General features: G+C 40.2%; 10 protein-coding genes across 10 annotated transcripts; 7 read left to right on the forward strand and 3 right to left on the reverse strand. All coding sequences in view use genetic code 12, as the record gives it.

Annotated features, from left to right (window-relative positions):
• Positions 1–1,709: 1,709 nt before the first annotated feature.
• PICST_31550 (predicted protein) lies at positions 1,710–2,378 on the forward strand (the record flags this gene model as incomplete). The annotated part of the gene is made up of 1 exon (XM_001384123.1): positions 1,710–2,378. One exon carries the CDS (start codon positions 1,710–1,712, stop codon positions 2,376–2,378), a length of 669 nt encoding a protein of 222 aa, XP_001384160.2.
• A 521-nt stretch (positions 2,379–2,899) lies between these two features.
• Positions 2,900–3,595, forward strand: PICST_44738 (predicted protein; the record flags this gene model as incomplete). The annotated part of the gene is made up of 1 exon (XM_001384124.1): positions 2,900–3,595. One exon carries the CDS (start codon positions 2,900–2,902, stop codon positions 3,593–3,595), a length of 696 nt encoding a protein of 231 aa, XP_001384161.2.
• A 363-nt stretch (positions 3,596–3,958) lies between these two features.
• On the forward strand, positions 3,959–5,146 carry PICST_31552 (predicted protein; the record flags this gene model as incomplete). The annotated part of the gene is made up of 1 exon (XM_001384125.1): positions 3,959–5,146. One exon carries the CDS (start codon positions 3,959–3,961, stop codon positions 5,144–5,146), a length of 1,188 nt encoding a protein of 395 aa, XP_001384162.2.
• A 1,035-nt stretch (positions 5,147–6,181) lies between these two features.
• PICST_11238 (predicted protein) lies at positions 6,182–8,035 on the forward strand (the record flags this gene model as incomplete). Its single annotated transcript, XM_001384126.1, has 3 exons — positions 6,182–6,310; positions 6,581–7,067; positions 7,143–8,035. Coding segments are annotated over 3 exons (1,509 nt in total), but the record flags the coding sequence as incomplete, so codon positions are not given.
• A 518-nt stretch (positions 8,036–8,553) lies between these two features.
• On the forward strand, positions 8,554–11,050 carry MGS2 (replication factor ATPase; the record flags this gene model as incomplete). The annotated part of the gene is made up of 3 exons (XM_001384127.1): positions 8,554–10,240; positions 10,332–10,585; positions 10,631–11,050. The coding sequence occupies 3 exons, from the start codon at positions 8,554–8,556 to the stop codon at positions 11,048–11,050; spliced, it is 2,361 nt and encodes a 786-aa protein (XP_001384164.2).
• A 481-nt stretch (positions 11,051–11,531) lies between these two features.
• Positions 11,532–12,626, reverse strand: IF4F1 (Eukaryotic initiation factor 4F subunit p150 (eIF4F p150) (eIF-4F p150) (mRNA cap-binding protein complex subunit p150); the record flags this gene model as incomplete). Its single annotated transcript, XM_001384474.1, has 1 exon — positions 11,532–12,626. A coding segment is annotated over one exon (1,095 nt), but the record flags the coding sequence as incomplete, so codon positions are not given.
• Positions 12,627–12,794: 168 nt separating this feature from the next.
• Positions 12,795–14,454, reverse strand: TIF4631 (mRNA cap binding protein eIF 4F; the record flags this gene model as incomplete). Its single annotated transcript, XM_001384475.1, has 1 exon — positions 12,795–14,454. A coding segment is annotated over one exon (1,611 nt), but the record flags the coding sequence as incomplete, so codon positions are not given.
• A 1,314-nt stretch (positions 14,455–15,768) lies between these two features.
• PICST_58749 (predicted protein) lies at positions 15,769–16,110 on the reverse strand (the record flags this gene model as incomplete). Its single annotated transcript, XM_001384476.1, has 1 exon — positions 15,769–16,110. One exon carries the CDS (start codon positions 16,108–16,110, stop codon positions 15,769–15,771), a length of 342 nt encoding a protein of 113 aa, XP_001384513.2.
• A 6,551-nt stretch (positions 16,111–22,661) lies between these two features.
• On the forward strand, positions 22,662–23,936 carry RPT6 (protease regulatory subunit 8 homolog (SUG1 protein) (CIM3 protein) (TAT-binding protein TBY1)). Its single transcript, XM_001384128.1, has one exon. The coding sequence runs from the start codon at positions 22,702–22,704 to the stop codon at positions 23,908–23,910; it is 1,209 nt and encodes a 402-aa protein (XP_001384165.1). The 5' UTR covers positions 22,662–22,701; the 3' UTR covers positions 23,911–23,936.
• A 340-nt stretch (positions 23,937–24,276) lies between these two features.
• Positions 24,277–26,352, forward strand: JEM1 (Molecular chaperone (DnaJ superfamily)). The gene has a single exon (XM_001384129.1). The coding sequence runs from the start codon at positions 24,347–24,349 to the stop codon at positions 26,279–26,281; it is 1,935 nt and encodes a 644-aa protein (XP_001384166.2). The 5' UTR covers positions 24,277–24,346; the 3' UTR covers positions 26,282–26,352.
• The last annotated feature ends 114 nt before the right edge of the window (positions 26,353–26,466 follow it).

Below are 26,466 nucleotides of genomic sequence, written 5' to 3' on the forward strand. Positions count from 1 at the left end.
CAAAAGCCTTATATTGAGTAGGGCACCAAGCACAGAAGCCTTGTTGTTTTCAGGACACGAATGCTTGCGGACAAAATACGAAGGCGAATTCACTTCAAAAGTTGTAAACCGAACTGTAAAGTGAATGTATAGCGAGCTTGTTGCGATCTATATGGATGCTAGCAATCTAAAAATAAGAATGGAGTCAGAGAAACCACTTGAGAGAGAAGGTAGCCCCAACTTCCACTCGTTGAACGACCACGACAACCAAAGTTTACATGACATCAGGAAAAACTGAAATTGACTACCTGCATGCAGCTTCAAGGTCTTCAGGTCTTTCTGGAGCCGTTAACGTTTTTCATGGGGATTTAATTGACACGTGATCTATTACAGTATAAAGTGGTCCGAAAGTTAAATGCTGTTATGTGGTCACATGTTATACTGCACTTCCGAGCGAAGTCTAGATTTATCATCTGGGGCAGCGGTTTCCGATATCAACTAGAACTTTAGAAGGGCTCCTGGGGTCAAGATGATTAGCAATGTATGAATGAAGTTAAGAAACATATTATTACTATAATGAGGTGAATCTGTGAATTGAGCAGTGGTGTACCGATTTGAACTGTTGAACTAGGTCTTGTTTGGTCTCGAGTGGTTGAGATATAGCCTACATTGTAAATTGTCTGCGGTGATGATTTACTTGCCAGGCTTCTAATATATTAATGGCTTGTGGAGCACATCCTAGCCTAATCTGAAGTAAGAAACCACCTTCAAGCGAGGAGCTGTCTATTTCGTGTAGTTTTTGGTGTAGTTTCAGTGAAACCGTGAGGACAATATTTCACTTCTCTAGATTTATAGTGTCGATCGACTGACTAACTTAATACTTTATCACTCTGATACTACATTTGCTACTGCACTAGTGCTTTCCTTTACTCTGTGCTCTCCGTTTAAACGCGATGTATATTCAACTTCTCGTCATACTATGGTACATTTAGATAAATTGCAGAAACCACTTTATTGGCAAATATGAAACCAATTGAAACGTACAAAACTATAGTCAACTAAGGGATATGTATCGTTTCTCCAGCGTCGCAAGCTTCTGGGCTCGTATAATCAACTTTCAATTCTAGTTGTTATAGTTTCTGACATTAGTTGAAATGGCATGGTAGATCAAAATCAAAACGACTGAGGCAAAACCAAAAGCCAAGACGATGTTGTTCAATTGCGTATCGGTAATCATTTTATATCTATGTGATTGCTTTGATGATGAATACGTGTGTCCTACTTTTTAAGAATCTTAGTACTTCTTAATTAATGCAACGAATCGGTTTTGTTCACAGTGGAAGACACGACTAGCATATAATTTCCGGTGTTTATAATCACGTGAATTAACCGTATTAAATATTATGCAGTTCGTGAAGTTAGATCTATGCCTTGGATAACAATCTATCCCAACTAGCCATAAAGAGCCAAATTAATAACTAATTTGTACATGACGAGGATGGTATTTTATGGAATGTAGGTTTATTACCTCGAGATCACCCTGACTAGACAAAATTGAAATTTTGTCTCATTGCCATGACGCCCATGTCTACTCAAGTATATGAAAATACTGCAATCTCGCAGAATTTGAATCATGTGACCAGATGCCTCAACTAATACTTCTCTACTCTATTAGAGCAAATTGATTCAACTTCCAAATTCACGGAAGAAAGCTTATAGTTGACAATATCATGTTGAGACTCGTGCAGCTGAATACTGGTTTTCGGTCACTATCCTGTAGACTATTGCTGTCAACAAAGTTGGTAACACCGAGATTTTGGTACTCACAAGACAATTCAAAGGCAGAAGAAATTTTCAAGAGGAAGCTCATTGCTCGAGAAAAGGAGTTTCGGAGCCGTCTCCCTCAGTGGGAGAAAAGGGACATATCGTTGAAAAAGAGGTATGGAGTTTGGAATCCTACTAAGAAAGTATCTCGTGTACAAATGCAAGATATCAGAAGTTTGAAACTTCAAATGCCAAATTTGAAAACGGTAGATATGGCCAATATGTTCGGTGTTTCACCGGAATCTATACGAAGAATCTTAAACTCCAAGTGGCAACCGTCGGAGAATGATATGAAGAAACTTGAAAAAAGGGCGGAGAGACGAAAGGCAGAAAGTAGAGAACGTAAAGAACAGTCCGAACAAGACTTGAAGGATGGGGTAAGAAGAATTCACAGAGCCAAGACTATAAAACTTCAAAATGTTCGATACAAGGAAACAGATGCAATTAATGAGAAAGATACTAGTAAAAAGACAGCGTCGAAGCGGCAGCTGCATGCGGTGACTGGTAAACAAGGAAAGATGAAGACCACAATAGACAAGCCTTTCGTTCCTAGTGTTGCGGACTTGATTAAATAAATCAATCAGACGTCATTTACGAATTAACGAGATCCAACATGTGTATATATACAGACAAATAACAGTACATAGAACAAGTCAAACTTTGACAATGCACAACTTCAACTGCACAAGCGTTAGTGTCTCCACTAACAGTATTTCACATAAAGAGTGTCTTCTTAATATTTGCATGCATTACAAACTTTTATTTTAAGTTTTGTTTCTACAATTGCTTACTTTTGATCAGAATTCTAACAAATATTGTCCAATTTTATGAAAAATTCTAAGTATCCAATTAAGAACATTAAGAAGAATACTGATGCAAATGAAAAATCCCGGATAATAGTAAATCCATAAACTTTAACCCTGTACTTCGTTGTATTCAAAACTATATAATATCAACTTACATAAGCAGTGTAGATTTCGCACAGTAAGCCTTTGAACCGAGGAAGATTTATTTCCCCAGAAATATAATCTCATTCACTCACACTTTCCTTTTCATTTTCATATCCCATTGGACATCCATATTTATTACTATTGACATGCCTGGCATTCCCATACTCACAATTCCAGAGGGTGCTTATAATCCTAATGCATACACTTTGTCTCCAGCCCTGAGGCAATCCAGAATAGTGGTATATTTGATAAAATTGACTCATGGATCTGCCGTAGCGTTAGTTCTTGCTTATGCGGTGGGATTCTTTGTGTTGAAGCCGCTTCTAGAGACCAATGCTGTACGTCGTTTAGAGCTCTTGGAGCTTTTCAGAGGAAAATTGCGTGATTGCTACCTCAATTTGATCGGAAGAGTATCTTATATCCCAATAGTAGCAAAGAAGAAGAATAATGATGGAAAATTGTATGCTGATGCCGTGATACAGACCGACGATTCATTCTTGGACAAGAATAGACATAGAAACAAAGCCGAAGAAGAAGAGGAAGAGCTTGCAAAGGACAAGTTATATCAGAACAGAATGGTGAAAAAGTTGAATAAACTTTCTGAAAAGTTGAATGAATGCATTCCTTATTCGACTGAGAAGTTGAGTTACTACAAAAGTACTAATTTCTCTATTAAGGATTTCCAGAACAAGGCAGATTTGAAATACTTCAACTATTCCGAGTTCATTTCCACTGAGATACCGGCTGAAGGTGATAAGCCCGCCAGAAAGAAGAATATTGCTGTCGAGACTCAGAATGAGATCAGAAGTATCAAGGGATTATATATGAGTGGACAGGTTTGAATGGGGTTGTATGGTGAACTGTAGAATTAGTACACTCGATAGTTCAAGTGAGTAATTAGAAGAGCAAATTTGAACAAGTTTACTATGGAAATTTACATCTAAGGACAATGTAGGCAAACAATGTAGTCGAATAATTAGTCCTCTATTAGCACCCACGGCCAATAGCTATCATAATTGGGTTGCTAATCTAATGCAATGAATTTTTCATTTCTTCATACTTAACAAAACTTGCCCGTACAAAGTACATGCCATTTCGCAAGTAAAAAGGTGCGACCAATTTTCAGATATAGAAGAGTGAAATGAGATTTGACTATATTTTAGCTTAATTACTATTCAGTACGATATATCAGAGTAGAAAAAACAATGGCTCGTCCAATGATAGTTGACAGTGATGAAGAGGGCTCTTCAGAAGGTAATAATTCTGCCATCCGCAACCAAAGCGACGAGGAAGAGGGTGAACAGTTGAATAACTTGAACTCCAGGTACAACAACGACAGCGATTCAGACATGTTGTCTGAATTAAGCGACGCGCCAAATATCAACGAAGAAGTAGACATTGGAGAAGATGAAGATGATGACGAGGACGATGATGAAGAAGAAGAAGAAGATGGATCCAGTGAAGTTGATGAAGCTGGAGATAGAACTATTCATAATGCTGACGAAGAGGACGAAGAAGATGAGGAAGACGAGGAAGACGAAGAATTGGACTCAGAGGAGGAAGAAGAAGACATTCCTGCTATTAGTGATGATGAAGGAACGTACAAGATCGAAGATCCGGATGATATGGATGAAGATTTGGAACTAAGAGATGAAGATGAGGAGCCACAACCAAAAAAGACTTCACCTAGAAAGATAAATATCACTGTAAAACCACCTACGAAGGTGACAAAGGCAGCTCCCAAAAGGGGACATCCGACTCCTTCGACGAGAGAGACAAGAAAGCGTCAACTCACTTATTATGAAGAGGACGAGGAAGATGAAGAAGAGGAAGAGGTTGATGAAGAAGAAGAAGAGTACGCTTCTTTAAAGAAAGCCAAGAAGACAAAGCTCCCTCAGCCAAAGACACAGCCGCAAGAGCTAGATGAAGATTTGTTATTAACTGACGAAGAGCAAGAGTACAATCCCCATGCGCATCCCGATTTGTCGAAGATGACAGAGAGACAAAGAGCCAGGTACTTGGAAGAAGAGACCGAGAGTAAGCAGTTCATAGAGTTGGACGACAACTACACCACAGCCAAGAAGAGTAGGCTTAAGAAGACCGAGACAGAAGAGCAAACAGCATTAAAAAAGGCCGAGAGTGCTAGAAGAAGGCAGGACTACAAGATGAAGGCATTAGAGGAAGAAAAACGAGACACATTGAACAAACTATTGAAGAGAAGAGCCACCAAGACTCGAGAGGTACAAGACAAGGAAGGTACAGTGGAGGTGGTGAAGCTGGCCACAAAGGCCCGGAGACCTGTCCTTCAGCATCCAGCCTTATTCCGCTATGTCAGCAACATTACAACATTGGGCGGAAACTCTGTTCTAGCAGTAAATCAGAGCACGTCGTAAGAAGCACGAAGCAGCCTTGAAAGCAAAATTATGTCTTGTGCCTGGAAATTGCCATTAGGGTTGGAACCCGTTGCTAGATAGAGGTGGTATTGTACAGAAGTAGACAAATGCAAAAAATAGGTTGGTAGGTAGGTAGGTATGGAAGTACTTACGACGAAATATGGGGCTAGTGTTTACAAGTAGAGATAGAGAGACAACACAGAGCCATGTAGTCTATTGTATGCTTATATAATATTGTTCATATGTACTATCACTTGAGACAGAAGCGGATTTAGGAAAAAACCATCCCAAAATACCATCCCAAAAAACCGAGTCATAGTAGACCGATCCCTCTATATCCAGAGATGCTAAAGGGGAGAGCGTTATAAGAGTGTCGAAAATCTAAGTCGCATTAGAAGTTAGACGACACAGAAAATCACTTCTATCTGCAGGAGATAATCCTCAGTGAAATCGAAGGACTTTGAAGTAGATTTTCGAAGGTAGAAGAACACACAGAGTAAGTTGGTGTAAAACATTAATATATAATCTTCAAGACCGATACGGTTGTTAGTTGAATCCATCCTGTCACCCCATACAGCCACCATCGCACCACAGTACCTGTCACTAGCCTCCCCGCTTTGTCTTCCGCCTGATCTGTCCATCGCAGAGATCAGAATTGGACTTGTCGAGCTTCTGTTGTCTATCTTTATACAGCCAGTTACTGATTATTTTGCAAAGATAACCTGCAAGGAAGCCAGATATATATGCTTAGAGATCAAGACATTGAGCTGATAGGGAACCTCAAACAACCACTACATTGTTTATCTATCGTAGATCACATAGGATCATCAGGTCATTTTCATTTTTCGCATCGTCTATCTTCATTTTCATAACCATCTCCATCTTTCTATCGCACACAACTATTGAATTTTTCACAATTTGAAATTCACGAAAACTAAGGTAATAGAAAAACTTAAAATACAACCTTATTAGCAGCATCATTATTTTTCACTAATATCACAACAGCAGTCATCATAGCTATTCATAGACTTTATCATGAACGGTAACACCAACATGAATGTCGTCAATATGACTGGAATGAACATTAATATGGCTGGACTAAACAACCAACGACTGGCTGCAATGGCAGCGATGATACAAAACCAAAACTTCAACAACCCCATGGTACAACAGCAACCCCAGGGCCAGAGCCAACAGACACTGGGCCAGGCTGGACAACAACCGCAATCAATACCGGGCCAAAATCCACAACAAGTGTTTGGTCAGAACCGAATTCCTTTCCAACAGCAGCAACAGCAGCAGCAGCAGCAGCGAATGACCATGAATCCGAATGGTACAACTCATGTCAACGGTATTCCTCAGCAGATAAGTCATCAGCAGATGCTTGCACAACAGCAGCAAGCAGCACAACAGCAGCAGCAACAACAGCAACAGCAAGCAGCACAACAGCATCAACAACAGCAGACTGCCCAACAAGCTGCACTGCAACAACAGCCACCACGCCCTGGTATAAGTAGAGCGACGACTTTACAAAGCGGAACTCCTGTTCAGCAGAAAGATCCTCATAATACCAACTTGATGTCTGCTCCATCGTCGGCTCCATTACCAACTAATAACAGCACTTCTGCTGGAAATACTCGTGGCCATACTCCACAGATGGCTGTTCAGCTGCAGCCCACTCTGTTCAACCCACAGCTTCAACAAGGACAGCAGTTGCAACCTGGCCAGAAGGTGAATGGACTTCTTCCAAATAACGTAACGCCGATAATGGCGCTGCAGCAACAGCCAACTCCTGGCGGACAAAGAGCAGCACTTATAAGCCAGCAGCAGTCACAAGGACAGTCCCAATTTCAGCCTGCTGGTCAGCAAGCCATAGGAGGACAGAGACCACAGGGACAACAGACGCCTTTGCCACAGCTGGGTACACATAGAAAGCTGACGGCTGCATCTCCACTTCTGCAACCGTCAACAATCCCTGCTAGCAATGCCGGACTAGCCCACGAACAAGACCAGATACAGAATGAAATGAATTCAAGAGTCCTCAAGCGCAATTTAGGAAATGCTGGCGCCATGAGGGTTCTCGAATTTATCGAGCAAATCAGCAACGAATCGCCTGAAAACTTGACTAGTATAGAATACTGGCAACGTTTAATCCATACTTATTGTATGCCCACATCGATCTTCAGAATTTCCACTGCTGCCACCTTGCCGTCAAGCTCTGGAATTTTTTCACATGGAGCAGCCATGAAGCCGAACTTATTCAATGTCTCATTTTTAGATGCAAATTTAGATACGACTTCGGGTGTATCATCCAAGTTCTTCGAACTTACTACTGCATTTGCTGCTCGATTTTTTGTTACAAATGTTATCATTGGAAATGTAGCTAAATTCTACGTAGCATTGCCTGGCTTAAAATTCCAGGTGATGAACAATGGTTCCATCTTCCTAATTTCCAGATTGCAACAACAGTACATCTACAACGATGGGTCAATAGCCAACCTCACCGGAAATGTAAAGCTAGTCATGAATCGTGATTTAAGGATAGAGTCAGTTGATATCCAGTATTTGAGCTACCAGCCTTCGATCAGTTTTCCTGCCCTTGAGGCTGGATGGAAATTATACATGGAGTCCAAGTCCAAAGAAATGAACAAAGGTCCATATGACCTGAAGGAATTTCTTTCCCAGATTCACAGAACCGCAGAAGCTATCAGAAACACACCGGGATCTGGCATGCACGAAAATGTAATGAGAATCTTACAAGTTGGTGACGTGATGTCTCAATTGAAACCATTGATGGGGTTTTCCACCATAAACAGTATAAATTCTCCATTAAAGTCATTAGAACTATTTTTGGCTACCAATAACCAACAAGCACAGGGACAGCTACAAGCTGCGGCAGGTGTTCAGCAACATCTGGCACAGCAACAACAAAAGTCAGCTTCTTCACCATCACCTCACACAGTTCATTCCGAGGATCCAAAACTCAAGAAACGAAGACTCAGCAGCGTTCAGAGCGCTGATGGCAACAAGAGGAGAAAGTAGATTTCGATTTCCGATTAGAGCCCCATTCCTGGTTCATAAAAGTTTGCTGTTATATAATTCCAAAGTATCAAGTCTTTTTACAGTTACCCCCCAGAAACTTACGATTGTATCTGTCTTGTCTATTTTCACTTCTCCTTAGCATTATTACTATCTGTTGCTTTATTTTTCTTCACAACTACAACTACAAGTTTGCTACTGAGCAACATCCTAGTAACATCGTTGTCAATTGTAAAATTATATATATATATATATATATACATGTATTTATCTTTAAATACACACCAAGCGAGTATTGATTCTCCAGAGAAAAAATTATTCCTGAACAGTTGACAATCGACATTAGAGTTATTCTCAAATGAGTGGAAATGGATAATGAAGAGAGCCCTACTTCAAACACTTCATCAAATGCATTAAGTATTCTTTCACTTCCATTGGCTGAAGCCATTAGACCAAGATCTCTAGATGAATATATTGGCCAGAAACATCTTATAGATCCGGACAATGGAGCCATCACCAACTTCATGAGACTAAGATACTTACCTTCAATGCTACTATATGGACCTCCAGGAGTTGGAAAGACCACCATGGCGTCAATTATTGCAGAAGAGTGTGGCTATGTATTTGTAGAGTTATCAGCTACTGCTGCGACTGTTGCTGATCTTCGAGATTTGCTGACTACAATCATGGCAGAAAATAGGAAACGTGCAAGCCGGGGAGAAGAAGAATTGAAAGTAGTGGTATTCATTGACGAAATCCACAGATTCACCGTATCCCAACAGGATTTCTTATTGCCTTATGTAGAGGAAGGAAACTTTGTCTTCATTGGAGCAACTACAATTGATCCAAGAAAGAGAATACGACGAGCCATCTTATCGCGGGTACAGTGCTTCAGCTTGAATACTCTCAATAATAATGAAGTTCTTGAAGTTTTGAAGCGTGCAATGCGTTTTGAGAACATCCGAAGAAAAGCTGTTCATGGTCTTCGTTGCATTGACCTCGACGACCAAAGTCTTTCTTTGATCATAAAGACTGCTGGCGGAGACACGAGAAAGGCTATAAACTTGATAGAGTTGCTAAACACAAAGTATACAGATAGTCCTTACAAGGAGGGTGACAATGACGTACCCATCGTCATGGACTTTTTGACTCTCAAAAAGAACATTAGGGACATGAGATATTGTCAGTCTGGTCTTCAAGATCCACGAAATATATCCTTACTTCTAAACATGTTTGATACAATGAGACAGCTTCCGAATAGAAGAGAGGTTTTACCCTGTTCACATGAGAAAATAGATGAACTGGAACCTTCTGAATCGAATTCGTTCTCAGAAAGAATGACTTCTGATTTGGAAAATAAATTATACAATGAGAAAGAAGCTGAAAATGACGATTTTTTTTTCAAGGAACAGTTTAAGACATCGAAATTCGACCCATGTGATACAAATCTAAATTACTTAGAACAAATGCAAGTATCGGACGACAGCGATGTCGAAAGTGCCCCACTTTACAGTGACACGGAAGATGAAACACCCCTTCTTAACCCCGTCCTATCATCAATAGAAGAGTTCAGTATTCTCTCATCAGTATATAGTATGGAGTTGCTTTTGAAGAGAGGGGAATCCCCGATCTTTATCTGTAAGCAATTGCTTTTATTCTCGGTATTATTCTTGGACTGCGATGTTCTTACGATTAGGAAAGCCTTGTCCTTTTGGAAATCGCTCAAGAGTACCAATTTAGATACACATATGCTTTTGGCTAATTTTGTTGAGTGGCTCACCAGACATTCAAAATTGAAGTCGAATGCAGATAACGATCTCATCAAACAGATGAGACTATCCAAAAGATATCTAACAAGACGAAACTATCAGTGCCAGAGCCCACATAGTGTTAACATTGAATTCGATATTTCGTATGATGATGAGCTTGTCAAATCTCTTGAAACAGATATAATGACCATGGATATGAATGCGAGCCAGAATGCTGGCTTCGTAATTTCTAGCATGGATGAATTCACTTATGAGGACGATTTCTGTCTTGGTGAATATTTTGAAAGTATAGAACTGTGGTAAACATAATTTTCGCAGCCTATTTTAGCGCCTTGTAAATATTTGAATTTTATTATACAACTTATACACTATGGTAGATGAAATGACAAATGAAACCAAGCAAACAAAGGTTACCAAGAAACGCTCTTCCTTTCTTCGTCAACATATCCAATTCTGGAGGAACAACTGTGCCATACTTTTCCTGGAAATTGGAAGATTTGCCGTTAATCTACTCGTCTATGAAATCATTCTCCTATTTGAAATTAACGATGGGATTGCCTTTGTAGTTAGAGGACTCTTATCTGGAGTTTTGTACTTCATCGAATTCATTATCGTAATGAATATATTGTTGGTGTGTCTTGTTTCCAATGGAAATTTTTCTAATACTTCTGGGCAGTTCTCAGAGATTCACGATTTATTCTGGAACAAGAAGAAAGTACTATCCACAGCTACAATCAATGCCGCTTCCAACCAAGAGAATAGCCCACAGTATTCTTCTGCAATTCAAATACAACGCTCATCAGTTGATCTCACTCCACACTCTTCTTTTATCCCCGAAGAAAGGGTAGAACAACAAAAGAGTGCAACTATGGAATCTATGGAATACTCCAAAATCAAGACCGATTTTGCCCAATTTAAAGAAAATGTATACAACCAAGTTGTAAAGGGCAAAGGACGACTAGCTTCTCTCGAAGATTTGCAAGATACAAGAAGTGAAATTGATCCTATTGAGAGTACAGCAGACCTTTCTTTGGATAATATCAAGAAACCTCTGCTGAGAACTTCGTCCATGTTCAAGTTTCACAGACACAGATAAATATCAATATGATTTATTTATAAATATCAACTGGACGTATATAAAAGTGACGAATACAAATTACCTCTACGGTACCCATTACAGTAGCAAGAAACTACACCTTGAGAATACGTAGTAAAATTCTTGCACCCGTTGTTAAAATGATAAGATGAAAGATTACTATAGTACAGAAATGATTTTATTATGCAAGAAAGAAAGACAAGCGTACGAATGAATATCTAAAGAAAGAATTGGATATGATGTCCCTCTTTTTAGTCTATTTCCATCGCCACGCCTACTCTTCATTTTCACCGTCGTTGTTATCTTCATCATCGCCTAATGCAGCAAATCTATTGACATGGGTAGATTCAGATCTTTTAGAAGTCTCTCTTTGAAGGCCCTGATCAGAGCTGTTACTGTTGTTGGGACCATTGGATGGAGCTCTACCAGCAGAAAACTTCATATTGTTGAGGAAGTTGCTAGACCCACTGTTGTTCCAGTTGGATCCACCTCTAGAGGAATTAGATCTGCCTTCATTTATTCTTCTTTGCTTCTTCTCATTACTGGCTCTTTGATCTTCCATTCTCTTAATCTCCGCATCTCTGTGAATTTCTTCGATTGTCTTTGGACCAGCGTCAGCCTTGGTAGAAATCCACTTGGACTTTCTCAAATCTTGGAGATCCATCAACATGAACATGATTCTGGAAGAGAGCTTGACATTCTTCAAGATTTCATCAATCTTGTCGAAAACAATCTTCAATATAGCTCTTTTTCTTTCATCAGCATCCAATTTAGGACCAACAGTCTTGACCAATTGGACCAAGTTTTCCAAGCTATCTTCAGAAGGATCAACAGTGTTCTTACATTGATCTCTCAAACAAACGAAGATAACTTGATCGTTCAACATGTTTAAGTTGTACAAGTGACCGATAAACTTGACCAAACCAAGACCTCTTCTCTTGGCAGCTGCCATGGCATAATATTCATCAGACATCATTTCGGGTTCCAACGGGGATCCATCTTCGTTTGTTGGTAATTTATCAACCCAACCCTTTTCATATTCGGTTTGGCAAGTGGTGATCAAAATTCTTCTCGCCAAATCACCACCAGATGGATGACCATCGTTAATAGTTATAGATTCATCAACGACTTCTGCCGGTATACTGGTACACATCTTTGCACAGAACTTAGCGTACATTTCCGACCAGTATGGTTCATCACAAGCCTTTGCAAAGGTCAAGGAAACGATACTTCTTAAGGTAACAGCATCCTTTTCCCACTTTGATTGGAACGCGATCTTCAACATATCATCAGTAATTTGTGCGAACATTTCCAAAGTCAACTTGTTCAATAAGGACTTCACCTTTCTCTCTACATCTTCCGGTTCCAAAATTTCGGTACCATCTTCAGCAACCTTAGTCTCCTTCTTACTTTGTCTGGACCTTGGAACCCATCTGTTAGCAGATTGTTCCAAAGGCTTAACGTCTTCGGCAGGCTTAGGAGGTTCTTCTTCAGTTTTATCTCTGAAGTCTCTTCCACCTCTCTTGGATTGGTTACCCTTTCTAGTAGATTTTTCTCTAGAAGAGCCAGAAGTACCTCTTCTCTTGGAGCTGTTTCTGGAGTTTTGTCTGCCATCATTGAATTGGCCCCTCCCCTGCATTTGACCGTTGAATCTGTTTGGCAAAGCGTTTCCACCAAACTTGTTCAAGTTTCTTGAAGAACCAGATTGCCCACTCTTCTTGGAAACGTTGGTGCTAATGTCAACTTTTTCCAATTGACTCTTGAATTCGGCATCTATTGGGTATTGAACAACTGCACGGAATTGGATCAAGAAGCCTGGATCGTATCTATATTTCTTGCTTTCCAATTTCTTAGATGAGTCTGGAGCAACAATGTTCTCTGGATATTTAGTGGTAAAAGGATCTTCAATGACTTCAGCAGTCTCTAACCTGGTCAAAAAGTTGGAAATAGTAAAGCTGGATTCTGGTTCCTGTGGTTCTTCTGATTCTTCTTCGCCTTCCTCGCCAGTGGCAGTGGTGTCAGCAGAAGCAATTTCTTCAGTGGTGTCAGCAGAAGCAATTTCTTCAGTGGTATCATCTTTAATCTCGTCTTCTTCCTTTGAAACAGGTTCAGGTTCAGATTCTGCAGGTTCAGCTCCAACAACTTCTTCCGCGTTGATTTCAGCTTCAGGAGTTTCTATACTATCTATCTTCGATTCTTGTTGAGAAGCAATAGCTTCAGCTTCAGCATCAGCAGCAATCTTCGCAGCATCGGCAGCTTCAGCAGCTTGAGCTTCTTGTTTAGCTTTTTCCTCTGCTTCTTGTTCCTTCTTTACTCTTTGAAGTTCTGCCTTTTCCTTTTCTTCCTCAGCCTTTTGCTGAAGCTCCTTTTCCTTTTCCTTAGCTGCGAGTCTTTCCGCGATTTTTCTCTTGAACTCTTCTACAGCGGCATTGGAGGATGCAGATTTGGCTGGGGCTATGGCAGCAGATGCAGTGGTGGTAGTCTCCTTAGCCCCAGAATCGGAGGAAGTGGAAGAAGAGGTCACTACAGGAGACTTGATAGAGACTACAGGAGAAGCTACAGAGGCACCAGGCGAAGAGACAGGCGTTTCCGACGAGGTCTTCTTCTTCTTTTCTTCCAAATCAACAGGCTTTCCATCCTTGGTGGTCAATTTGACCTTGGTGGGAGTCGGAGTCAACTGGTGGGGAACGGGCACGTACTGTTGTGGAGGCATGGCACTGTAAGTCATAGGCATGTTGGGCAACACTTGGTATCCGTAGGGAATGTAGCTGTACTGGTACATGTTTGCAGCAGCAGCCTGGGCCTGGGCCTGGTATGCGTTGTAATAGTTGTTCTGGTTGTTATTGTTGTGGTGGTTCAACTTCTGAGGATTACCTGAAGGGTTGGAGTTGGAGTACTTTCTGGGATGAGGCCCGGAGCCCTGACCATAGTGTTGTCTGTTGGTGTGGGGGCCTGAACCGGAGCCGCTGTAACTGCCCTGTCTATTTCCCTGGTAGTTTTTGTTGTAGTGTTTGCCCGAGGAATTGCCCTGGTAATTAGGGTTATTGGAGTTATTGTTATAGTATTGGTTCTGGTTCTGGTTTCCGTGATAAGAAGAGGAGTTCGAGTTGGCAGCAGCCGATTGGCTCACAGCTGCTGGTACATCCGAATTGGCGGCAGAATTGTCACCAGCAGTAGTGGATGCGTCGACAATGACATTGGCAGCATTGTCGGACGAGTCTGCAGCTGCGGTAGGCTGTTGAGTGGCTCCAGTCTGACTCTGGATCTGACTCTGTGGAGCTGGAGCAGCGTCCGCGGCTTCAGCCGTGCGGACAGGAGCCGACGAGGTGTCGGCAGCTACGGTATTATCAGACATGCCTGCGGATGAATGATAATGACGGTTGGGAATGGGGAAAGGAAAAAAGGGCCAGGATCAAAAGTCGAATGGAAGAATGAAAAATATTTGAGACATGGTCAAAAAAAATTTTCCTGTAGAGTGCGAGGATCAAAATCAGTGAAAAATGCATAGTGTGTGGTGGGAATGTGAGACGTTGCGAGATTAGGTTAGGGAGGCTAGGGAGCACTGGCGAGAAGTGAGACTGTTTGTGGAGAGCGCCTGCCCAGTTTCTTACTTCTGCGAAATCTAGCTTAGCGAGACAAGAAATGAACAGCCGTAGAAGTATCGTAAGGCGAAACTGTCCAGTCAAACATGGATAGGATACGGGAATAGTTAGAGGTAGACAGAACTGTGATACAGCATGATTGTGAGAACGTGAGAGTGCAAGATCGCATTCACTGAGTTGAGACGATAAAGCTAACTACATGGATACGTACTTTCAACTTAAAAGTATGTAACTACAGTTTGTATACTCAGAGAATCAATAGAGAACAATGTACCATCCAGCGAACTAGACTACAAACATTATGTGAATATCAGCGGCATTGTATTTCATTCTAGTCGCTGAATGATTGTATCTTCGAAATGAAGATTCACATCTATTAGTGTACATCTCTTGGCTGATTTCTTGTCTGCACATTCCCATCAGCCTCGCTATTTCCAATTTGTGCAGCGTTTTCTCTCTTTATCTCTCCCTAAGATCCCCATGGCTGAGCACTATCTAGCGACAACCTCTCCTCACTACAGTACGCACCAACAAACTATCACCCTCTATTATGTATTTACAAATAGGATACTTATCGGATACACACAAGAGTAGATATACTATCGACCAAGTATAATATAGATGGTCCACAGTACACGAAGATACTGTCTAGTACAGTGTCGTTCTAGCTGGAGCTGGATTTGGATCTAGCGCCTGACATCTATCTGTCAAAGTGGAGACACACCCGCTATCTATGTTCTCTGGACTCTTCTAGATATCCTTCCCAATGCTCCCCACTTGAGTTGCGAATAACAGTTCCGCTCTATATCTCTATTACACTACTCATCGCTACACAAAATCAATGGTCATCTTTGAAGAGCTTCACCATTCAGTCCATTTAGTAGAGGTTGTATTCATACAGGTCGCGGTTACAATGGAATTTGTTGGATTGCTGCTGGTTGCAATTGTGATTTCAACTGTTATACTCTTGTATCCATTTTTATGGCGCTGGAAGTATACTGAATTTCACTGCGCTTCACAGAACACAATTTTTTTGTGGTGTTACAAAACACTAGTTGTCTACAAGCATGCCAATGATTTACTTCACTGTTCTAACTATTATTCTTGACCAGAGTCTCATTGACTATACATCCTGAATAAAGCATAGCCAAGCAAACCAAGAACTAGTGTTGTAAACAGATATATAACCAACGAGTCCTTGTACGATTCAATCTGGAAACAATACATTATCACCTGGCCCTCAGTTGGGTCAGGAATGCCCTTCTCATCCTCTTTCTTCTCACAAAGTGCTTTATCCAAACCAAGACAGAAATCTTTCGTGCAAAGTCCACATCGATCGACTTTGGTCACTATTGACTTGTCATTGCAGCTGCAACGACAATATTGTTGGAAAGCATTACATGTAGCAAGCAATGTTAGCACCATTAAGGTGAAATTGGTATAATTTGTGACTCTCATATGTAATGTTGTGATGCAAATATTGGTAATCGTAATAGTAATAATACAAACAGAAGACTTGAAAGGTACCGTTCTGAATATGTATATAGGTCTTGAAATTGGTTCGATGTCAATAATGATTGGATCGTTGGAATAGTAAGATTTAATGGACACCTGGAGTCTCGAAGTTAACGCTGAAACGATATCTACAACACCGCTCAAAGACTATACTCCAATTCCATAACTGAGAGGCTAAAACCATAAAATGCCATAATGTAAAAGCTGAAGATTTGATGGAAAATAAGATACAGGATCTCTAATAATGGTTTCCGAGGTGACCAACCTCGGATTGGATCCGATAAATATCCGAAACAGAAATTCTACATTTCTTTTGTTGAATAACGCAACAAACTACAGAGATGAGATGAGGATGAAGAATATATAAAGCCCAGAGGATTCCCTCTAGTTTAAACAGATTTTAAATAGTTCTTCAGTGATTAATATAACTCCATATCCATTAATCCATTTCTAAGTCCAAAAGGAAAACCGGCCTACCCATATACAGGTTTCCCGTCAGATTAGAAGTCAAAATTGCAACCATTTTTAAGCCAACCCAAAAATGTCCTCCACTTTAGCTGCTGAAGTTTACGACAAGTTCGAAAATGAATTCGTTGATTGTCAATCTCCAACTGAACCCAAGGCCTTGACTGATGAATCATTAGTCCCTGTCCTGAAGGGTGAGTTTGATAAAAAATTCAACGAAATCGACGAAAGGTTCAATGAGGTAAACAAAAACCTTACGAACTTAATTAACAAGCTTAATCTCGGAGAAGTTCCAAACAAGGAACCAAAGGGTAAGGAAAAGGCTGATGCTACAAATGCTGGTAATGGATCAGAGTCCCAATCAGATTCGGAGTCATCGCTGGATTCTGACGAAGACCTGCTGGAAAATATTAACACTCCTATATCCGAGACCCTTGAAAGAGGTAAGGGATATAGTACTTCGAATTCTAAAGAAGAAATTAGAAGGTCGGTATGGAGACTAATTGATAAATATGAAGACCAACTTCAAAAGTTGCCAGAATTGGATACAAGCCCTGAGACTATAGCCAAGTATAAGACCACACTCAAACGCGTCTACACTCGGATTCCGCCATTAAAGGAGATCGTATTGAATGACTTTAACCTCAAATCAACCTCAAAAGATACGGTTTTTCTTGACGGTCATAGTACAGCCAATAAGGTATACTTCTATAAATTAGTGGCCGAAAATATAGCAAGTATCCTAAGCGAAAACACAGCAACAGCTTTTGAAAACGAAGCTGGAAATGTTACATTGAAGAAAATCATCGGATACATCGAAACTCACGATGGTAATGATTGTTCAGCACAGATCATTGAATATATCAAGAAGTTTAAAAAGATCGAAAGACTCACCAATACTTCAGATATTGAGAATCATCTTGTACGTATAACTTCCGTTACCGATCGTCAGATTACCCAGTTCTTAAAAACATTAAACTCCCGCGATGCTATTGCCTACTTCATATATGTCAACAACAGTAACGAATCAAATGTCAAAGCTTTAGGTAGACAACTAAATGAACAATACCAAGCTTTTAAAAATGATTCATCAAAGGTTGCAGCTCCACTCAGACATACATTTCTTAAAATGAGATCCGATTCAAATTTTATTGATATGCCTCTGAATTCGTCGGATAAACAACTTCAAAATAAGAAAAGTCATACACATGGATACAAAAAGAACCAAAATTACACTGAATCACAAAAGAACAGTGGAAATAAGAACTTCGCCAACAATTAATGGTTTGGTGGTCACCCAAATCGTCAAATCTTTTACTTAGGTGACGAACCACTGCTGTCAAATGTACTATTTCTATACGATTCAGGTTGTTCAAGAACGTGTGTTAATTCCACAAAATTATTGCATGATATAACCTATGAGCCTAAAGGCCAAGGTACATCATTTCGTGTTGCTGACGGAAGAACCGTACGAGCTATTGCAAAAGGTACGCTTGACATACATCTAGACCCAAAGGTATCTATCTCCAACGTTATGGTCGTCCCTGAAATCTCTTGTAATCTCATATCAGTTGGCCAACTACTTGAACAAGGATGGACAACCGTGCTCACAGACGACGGAGCCTATATTGCCAATAGTGAACACATGCTCAAAGTTGCTAATAGAAAGAATAATCTTTTCATTTCTAAACTTTCTGCCAAAAATAATATCGAATCACTTCATTTTTTTGAAGAGGAATATTCCACAATACATAATATTCCTGCTGAAGTTGCCGAACTACACGGCCCCCAAGACTGGTTTTATCACCATCTACAATGCAGTCATATGGCAATTTCAAATTTACAATCCCTTGCAAAAATGGGATTTATTAAGGTAGTTGATACGGAAGAGAGTATCCGTAGGGTGAAAGAATGTCGCCTATGTCACGCCGTGAACATTAGACAAGCATCACATAACCACACCACCCAAAGACCTGCCACACGTCGGTTAGAAAGAGTTAGTAGTGACACGATGGGACCCTTCCTCATCGGCCACAAAAAATACTTTATCACTACACTCATTGATCATTTCTCCCGATTTACCGAACTTATCTTTACATCTCATAAGCAAGTCATGGATGATGTTCTCCTTCTCTTGCACATATGGAACAATAGATTTCCAGAAAGGATAGCGCATTTTAGAGCAGACAATGCCAAAGAACTACCTGACACCGAACTGCTTGCCAAACTTGGCATAAAACGAGATAAGATTGCTAGCTACTCTCCGGAATTGAATGGACTTGCTGAATCCCACAACCGTACGATCTTGCGAAATATATACAAGATTATCCTTCAATTTCCGAATTACACAGACAAGGTTCTTTGTCTTTTTGACCACATCATTGAATATGTGCTGTACATTAAGAACCATACGCCCAACAAGGCTCTCAAAGGTAGGACTCCTTATGAAGTCTTTAATAAGCTCGATGCATACAGACCGACATATATTCAATTTGGCTTGGACGTGTCAGTTAAAGCATCTTCGCCAGAGGAATTTAAAAAATTGCATATTCCTCTACCCAATGCACCAGCTAATCCAAATAATAAGCAATACCCGATGACATTCTTTGGTACTTTTATTGGTTTCTGCGAAGACAACTACACATATAAAATCCTCGTCAGTACGAAAAACTTCCCAGTTATTCAGACAGTAAATGTCAAGTTCATGAGTTCCATGGCACATATTAACTCATACTTCAAATCGCTTGATTTCTCTCAAATTCAGGAGGCGAACGAAGTTAAAGCGACCTTGAATGCCCAAGTCGCTGCTGCTCAATTTAAACTTAATCAAGAAGCCCATGACTATGATACTTTTGAATCCGTTCGACAGGAAAATGTACCTTCCACATCAGCGGGCATCCACGAAAAATCAGCCGTGATGACCCGTGGTATTTCAGAAGCAAGGAGGGATCCGTCGCCCACGGATAATTGTTCAACTGATCCTCAACCCTCTTTCCTGATCTTAGCCAAGAAACATCCCGAAGTGTACACGAACGTTACTAACAAATTTCCTTGGATGACAAATCCTGAACATCCAAAACCTATTACTACTACAGATAAGACTCATAGAGAGAGCACGAGCACTGCAATTAATTCGTCCACATTAGTGGGGGGGACAAACGTACGAATACCTACCCCAGTCAATAAACAGGTAGCTCCTGTATCCGGAGAGGATATCCAGAGAGATACTCCACTGGGCTATAAATCCGACTCAGGCATAACTTCTACTCAAAGAGAGCAGAAGGCTGATGAAACCAAATATGAACTCATTAATGAAGATGCACCCGTTGCAACATTAAAAGAATCTCAAAATCCTGCCTCAAAGCAAATTATTGTTAAAGATCATAACAATAAAAGCGATAATGCAAATGATAAGCACATCCCAGCTGCAATTGAAATTACCGAACTCAATTCAGATACGAAATCGTCTAAAGACACTGGTAACGTCAAGACGAAACATGGCATTGTTCAACCGATTGACAATCAAGGGGAGAGCACAACTATCAAGAATGAGCCAGAGATGATTCAAGCACCTTCAAACAGAGACGTCCGAGCTTTGAAACGTCAAAGAATGCAAGAGGGACTCACACCAGAACCATCAGTTAAATTAAAGCGGTCACCCAATTTTACTCCGGAAAGTAAGACACTTAAAACAAGGACAAAGACGCATCCGGGCCAAAAGAGCAGCGTCTATTCTGTATCAGCTAAAACTAAAACTGATACAGAAGGGGGCGACAATAAAAGACAGAGGAAAACATCACCAGACTTCCTGAGTATAAGCACAATCAACCTTATGGCCAGTTTGATTGAGTCTAGATCAACTGACGTATGTACAAATATCGAAGGTGCACATTGCTTATTCTCATTGATCGATCAAATTGAAGAAGACTCGGATGATTTACCAATCAATGTTATAAATGCTGTTATCGAAAACATTGATTACAACGATAAAAATTGGATAGAATCCATGGATCGTGAAATAGACAAATTCATTAAATTGAACGTTTTTGAAGTCGTTGATATTCCGAAAGGCAGGAAAGCCATATCCACCAGATGGGTACATACATCTAAGGATGGAGGAATAAAAGGCGTTAAATACAAAAGCAGATGTGTCGTTAGAGGTTTTCTACAACAACCCGGCCGGGATTTCGATCCATCAAAAATATCATCCCCCGTTGTAGACCTATTGACCATCAGATTACTAGTTTCTATTGCCACCACTAACAATTATATTATCCACCAGCTCGATATTGAATCTGCGTATCTAAACGCGCCATTATCGAACAATGAGCCAATCTACATCCGTCCACCGAAAGGATACGAATTGCCAAAGAATAAATGCTGGTTGGTTAAAAAGGCAATATATGGTATGCGACAAAGTGGGTACGAATGGTACCACACATTACTCAAGGTTATTCAAAACTTCGGTTTTGAGGAATCATCATTCGCTTCAGGATTGTTCCACAAAAAGAACAAAGGTGACATAATCATCATTGCTGTTTATGTTGATGACTTATTCATGGTGTCATCAAGCGAAAGGATGCTTAAAGAATTCAAACGAGACCTACAAAAGCATTTCGACATGAAGTACCTTGAAGAAATCAAGGAATACCTTGGGGTTAAATTTCATAAGACCGAGAACGGTTATATTATGTCCCAGACAGAATACTTACAAAATATTGTAAAGCAATTCAAACTTGAAGAATCATATGGAAAGTATATTCCAATGATCAAAGACAAGTCGAAGTACAATAATGCATCCACCACTGTTAAAGATCACTTTATCGAGGACAATCCGATAAACAACCAAACATTATTGGATGCAAAAGGTAAAGAGCTATATCAAAAGGGAGTAGGATTATTGCTTTGGGCAAATCGAAATACTCGTCCTGATATATCTTTTGCTGCCAATCAGTTGGGTAGCAAAGGTGCCAACCCAAATATAAATGATTTTCAGAAATTATTATACTGCATTCGTTACCTCAAGCTGAACATAGATTATGAATTAAAATATGAGAGCAACCAATCATCAAACAAGAAATTAGATTTTAACATAGTTGCTTACACAGATGCTTCCTTCGCTCCAGAGAAGGATAGAAGATCAATTACTGGAAATGCCATTTATCTCAACGGACATTTGGTTAGCTGGACCACTAAACGTCAACATAACATTACTACAAGTTCTGCTAGTTGCGAATTGGTCGCTTTAAAGCTGACTGCAGAGACGTCGATCCGTATAAAGAACATCTTAAGAGAACTTGGATTCATAGTGTCAAGCGTACAAATCTATGAAGATAATCAAGCTGTAATCGCCAATTGCAAAAACGAAAATATCTCCCATAGTAGGAGAATGGTGGACATCGATATCAAATTGTTGAGACAATTGATTAAGGATAAAGAAATCCTACTTGACTATGTCAAGACATCAGTAAACACGGCTGACATGTTTACTAAAGCGCTATCTAGAGCGCAATTTATTACTCTTAGGGATCATCTAGTTTCCAATGTCAGAAACGCTTCTACATTTGATTCACGTACAAAGCGTTAAGGGGAGTGATGGAAAATAAGATACAGGATCTCTAATAATGGTTTCCGAGGTGACCAACCTCGGATTGGATCCGATAAATATCCGAAACAGAAATTCTACATTTCTTTTGTTGAATAACGCAACAAACTACAGAGATGAGATGAGGATGAAGAATATATAAAGCCCAGAGGATTCCCTCTAGTTTAAACAGATTTTAAATAGTTCTTCAGTGATTAATATAACTCCATATCCATTAATCCATTTCTAAGTCCAAAAGGAAAACCGGCCTACCCATATACAGGTTTCCCGTCAAGATTGAAAAAACACGTGATACAAGTACTACAATATGCAGTACTATTATTCAACACCAACATTGAAACTGTTTCCAGAGAGCGGGAGGCAAAATGAACACGACCAGTTCCATCAAGCCTTCATAGTTAGTACCAGATTTGGCTAAATAAACCTTTTTATATATATAAACGATATAAAAGAACAGAAGCAAAATGTCTGTCGTATCAATCGGCAAGCCTTACGTGCACGAAGGTGGGATTCGTCCATACTTTGAACAACAGATACAAGACACAGAGATCAAGATACAGCAAACGACACAGAACTTGAGACGGTTGGAGGCACAGAGAAACAAGTTGAATAACAAAGTAAGACAGTTAAAAGACGAGTTGAGATTGTTGCAAGAACCGGGCTCTTATGTTGGGGAAGTTGTCAAAGTGATGGGATTGAAGAAGGTATTGGTGAAGATTCATCCTGAGGGTAAATACATTGTCAATGTAACCAAGGATATCGACATCAAGAAGTTGACTCCATCTATCAGAGTGTGCTTGAAGTCAGACTCGTACGACTTGCACAAGATTTTACCCAACAAAGTGGATCCGTTGGTTTCATTGATGATGGTGGAGAAGGTTCCCGACTCCACTTACGATATGGTGGGTGGCTTAGATAAGCAGATCAAAGAGATCAAAGAGGTGATTGAGTTGCCAGTGAAGCATCCAGAGTTGTTTGAGAGTTTGGGAATTGCCCAGCCTAAAGGTGTTATTCTTTACGGTCCTCCTGGAACCGGTAAGACATTGTTGGCCAGAGCGGTGGCTCATCACACCGAGTGTAAGTTCATCAGAGTTTCTGGTTCTGAGTTGGTGCAAAAGTATATTGGTGAAGGTTCGCGTATGGTTCGTGAGTTATTTGTAATGGCTAGAGAACACGCCCCATCTATCATATTTATGGACGAAATCGATTCCATTGGTTCGTCACGTGTAGAAGGCTCATCTGGAGGAGACTCCGAGGTGCAGAGAACTATGTTAGAATTGTTAAACCAGTTGGACGGGTTCGAAAGCTCCAAAGACATCAAGATCATCATGGCTACTAACAGACTTGATATCTTGGACCCTGCATTGTTGAGACCTGGTAGAATCGACAGGAAGATCGAGTTCCCAGCACCTACAGTAGCTGCCAGAACCGACATCTTGAAGATTCATTCTAGATCCATGAACTTGACGAGAGGCATTGACTTGAGAAAGATAGCCGAGAAGATGAACGGGTGTTCAGGTGCAGATGTCAAGGGTGTTTGTACCGAAGCTGGTATGTACGCATTGAGAGAAAGAAGAATCCACATTACGCAAGAAGACTTTGAGTTGGCTGTTGCCAAGGTGATGTCGAAGAACGACGAGGGAGCTGTGTCGTTGGCTAAGTTATTCAAGTAGTCAATGTATCAATATAAATTATCTCGAAAAGAAAGCGTAGGTGAGAGTATAAACTTCATAGCAGAGTACTTATTTAAATAATTAACTAAAATTAAGCGACTGTAAGCTGACAATTACGACAGACAAAGTTATTTTGACACCTCATATAGATTAGTAGTCTCATAAATTAGACTAGTACAGTTAGTGAATATGAGAATAGAATAGAGTATCCAACTGAGATTGTATGCAGTAAACCACTAAACACGTCTAGTTTAGCGACTCTGAGCCGCACTCTGTAGCGAAAAAGTTCCAGCTAATCAATTATGAATGGAAAACTATTCCGGCTCATTCTCAAGTTTGACCATTTGACTATCTTTAAATTCTAATTATTTAAGCCGTTTGTAACATATAACCATTTACCTTATTGGTTGTGAAAGCAGAAAAACAGCACAAAAAAATGAAGGTGTCCACGTTGATAGTGTTGGTAGCCTTGAGCATATTGAATTTGGCTGGAGCTTCGAAGCTGGAACTTCTACAGCGAATCGAAACAGTAGACTCGCTTTTTTCGCATGAAGGTCCCACTTCGAATGTTCTTCAAGAATATCAATGGGTGGTAAACGATATCGAGCTGAGGGAGGCTAGAGATGTAGCCTTGCCAGAATTGGAAGCCATAGTGAGAGATTACCTCCCACAGCTATACTTCAAAAAGGCTCTAATAGAGCTCAATTTGAATAAAGATGCTGCAGCCATAGGAGACTTGAAGAAAGTTTTGCAACTTGATCCTACAAAGAAGCCAGCGAAGATAAAATTGGTGGAGATTTTGCTTGAAAAAGGTGACGTTGTCACTCTCAAACAGTTTCTTAATCTCAAGGAAGATTCCGAGACTATTGAAAAGATTCAGCATTGGGAGAAATCGATAGAAGATGCCGAGAGACTCTTTTTGAATAATGACTTTCTTTCCTGTGTCAGACTACTAGAAGAAGACGTTTTGCTGTTAACCCCGCTGAACGGCCAAGCTCACGAATTGCATTACCAGTCTATTCTTCGTTTGTACCATAATGATCCGACACTCGTGTTGGAAAGTAGAGGAGAAAAGATTGCCGTAGCAAAAATAATTATCAGGGACATCCAGACTCTTATCAAGCTACAACCTTTGGCAAACTTGAAGCTCTACGATACGTTATCGAATTTCTTCTTGTTCACAGAAAGTCAGTTTGACATCGCCAGAAGCTACATCAAAAATTGCTTGAGAATAGACAACGACTTTAAACCTTGTGGATCCATTTCGAAATTCTTGACTAAATTTCAAGACTTCTTGCGGCTATTTGAAGAGTATTCCATCATCATTGGCCATTATTATGTGACTTTGGAAGGGTCTAGTTCCCTGAATCTCAATGACGAACTCGTAGATCCAGGCATAAATTTCAAGTTTGTCAATGATTTTTTGTTTCACTCTGAGATCAAGGTTTCTAAATTGGAAAAGAGGCTATTACCACCGAATATCAAGAACAACTACGACTACTTGTTGCATCGTGCTTCGACGTTTCTTGTAGAACATGCAGGAAGCGATGTTGCGATTGGTGAACTCAAGTTCACCAATGATTTGAACAAAATCTCATGCGAATCGTTCATTAGAATGAATGACGTCAAGAGAGCTGGTCCATACTGTGCGAAGGTAAAAGATGCCTTCTTGCCCAAGAGTTTACCAGACGTCGACAAGTTGCTTCAGGCTAAGAAGTTTGGAGAAGCGCAAGCAATTCTTGATCAGTTCAACGCTAATGTCAAACAGACGAAGATGTTTCTGGACAGATACCATAAGATTGAAGAAGTATTGAAAAGTCAACAACAACAGCAGCAACAACGACAACAGCAACACTTCCGTCAGCAGCAGCAGCAACAAAGACAATACCAGCAACAGCAGCAACAAAGACAACAATCCAACGCCAAACCAGCCAACGATTACTATAAGATTTTAGACATTTCGCGTGATGCTGACGACAAAACAATCAAGAAAGCTTACCGTGCACAAACGTTGAAGTATCACCCTGACAAATTCATGAAGAGTGGATTAAGCAAGGAAGAGATTGAAACAAAGATGCAAGACGTCAATCAAGCGTACGAAGTGTTGTCCAACAAGGAATTGAAAGAAAGATACGACAGAGGAGATGATCCCAATGTTCCAAATGGAGCCGGAACCGGAGGAGGAAATCCATTCGGCAATGCTTTCAAAGGAGGCAATTTCAATTTCGGGCAACAATTTTCACACCAGTTCTTCCAGAATGGTGGAGGGGCAGGGGGTTTCGGATTTGGTGGATCAAGCCAGTTTGGAGGATTTGGAAAGGGACACAGACACAAAGTAAAATTCAGCAAGAACAAGAAAAAGAGGAGTTGAACATAGTATAATAGACACAGCAAATTTATATAGCTGTTTAGAATGGAATGTAACAATACATGGGTAGATCTACGAACCCCAAATGGGAACCGAATGGTGCATATTTACTACTTTTAGCATGGGCTAATTGATTTTGTTGATAATCAATATGCAAGCAATTTGTAATTATGTCAGTGTCTAACAAA

This window comes from Scheffersomyces stipitis, chromosome 4 (genome assembly GCF_000209165.1).
Source record: "Scheffersomyces stipitis CBS 6054 chromosome 4, complete sequence".
In the NCBI taxonomy this organism is placed as follows: Eukaryota; Fungi; Ascomycota; class Pichiomycetes; order Serinales; family Debaryomycetaceae; genus Scheffersomyces; species Scheffersomyces stipitis.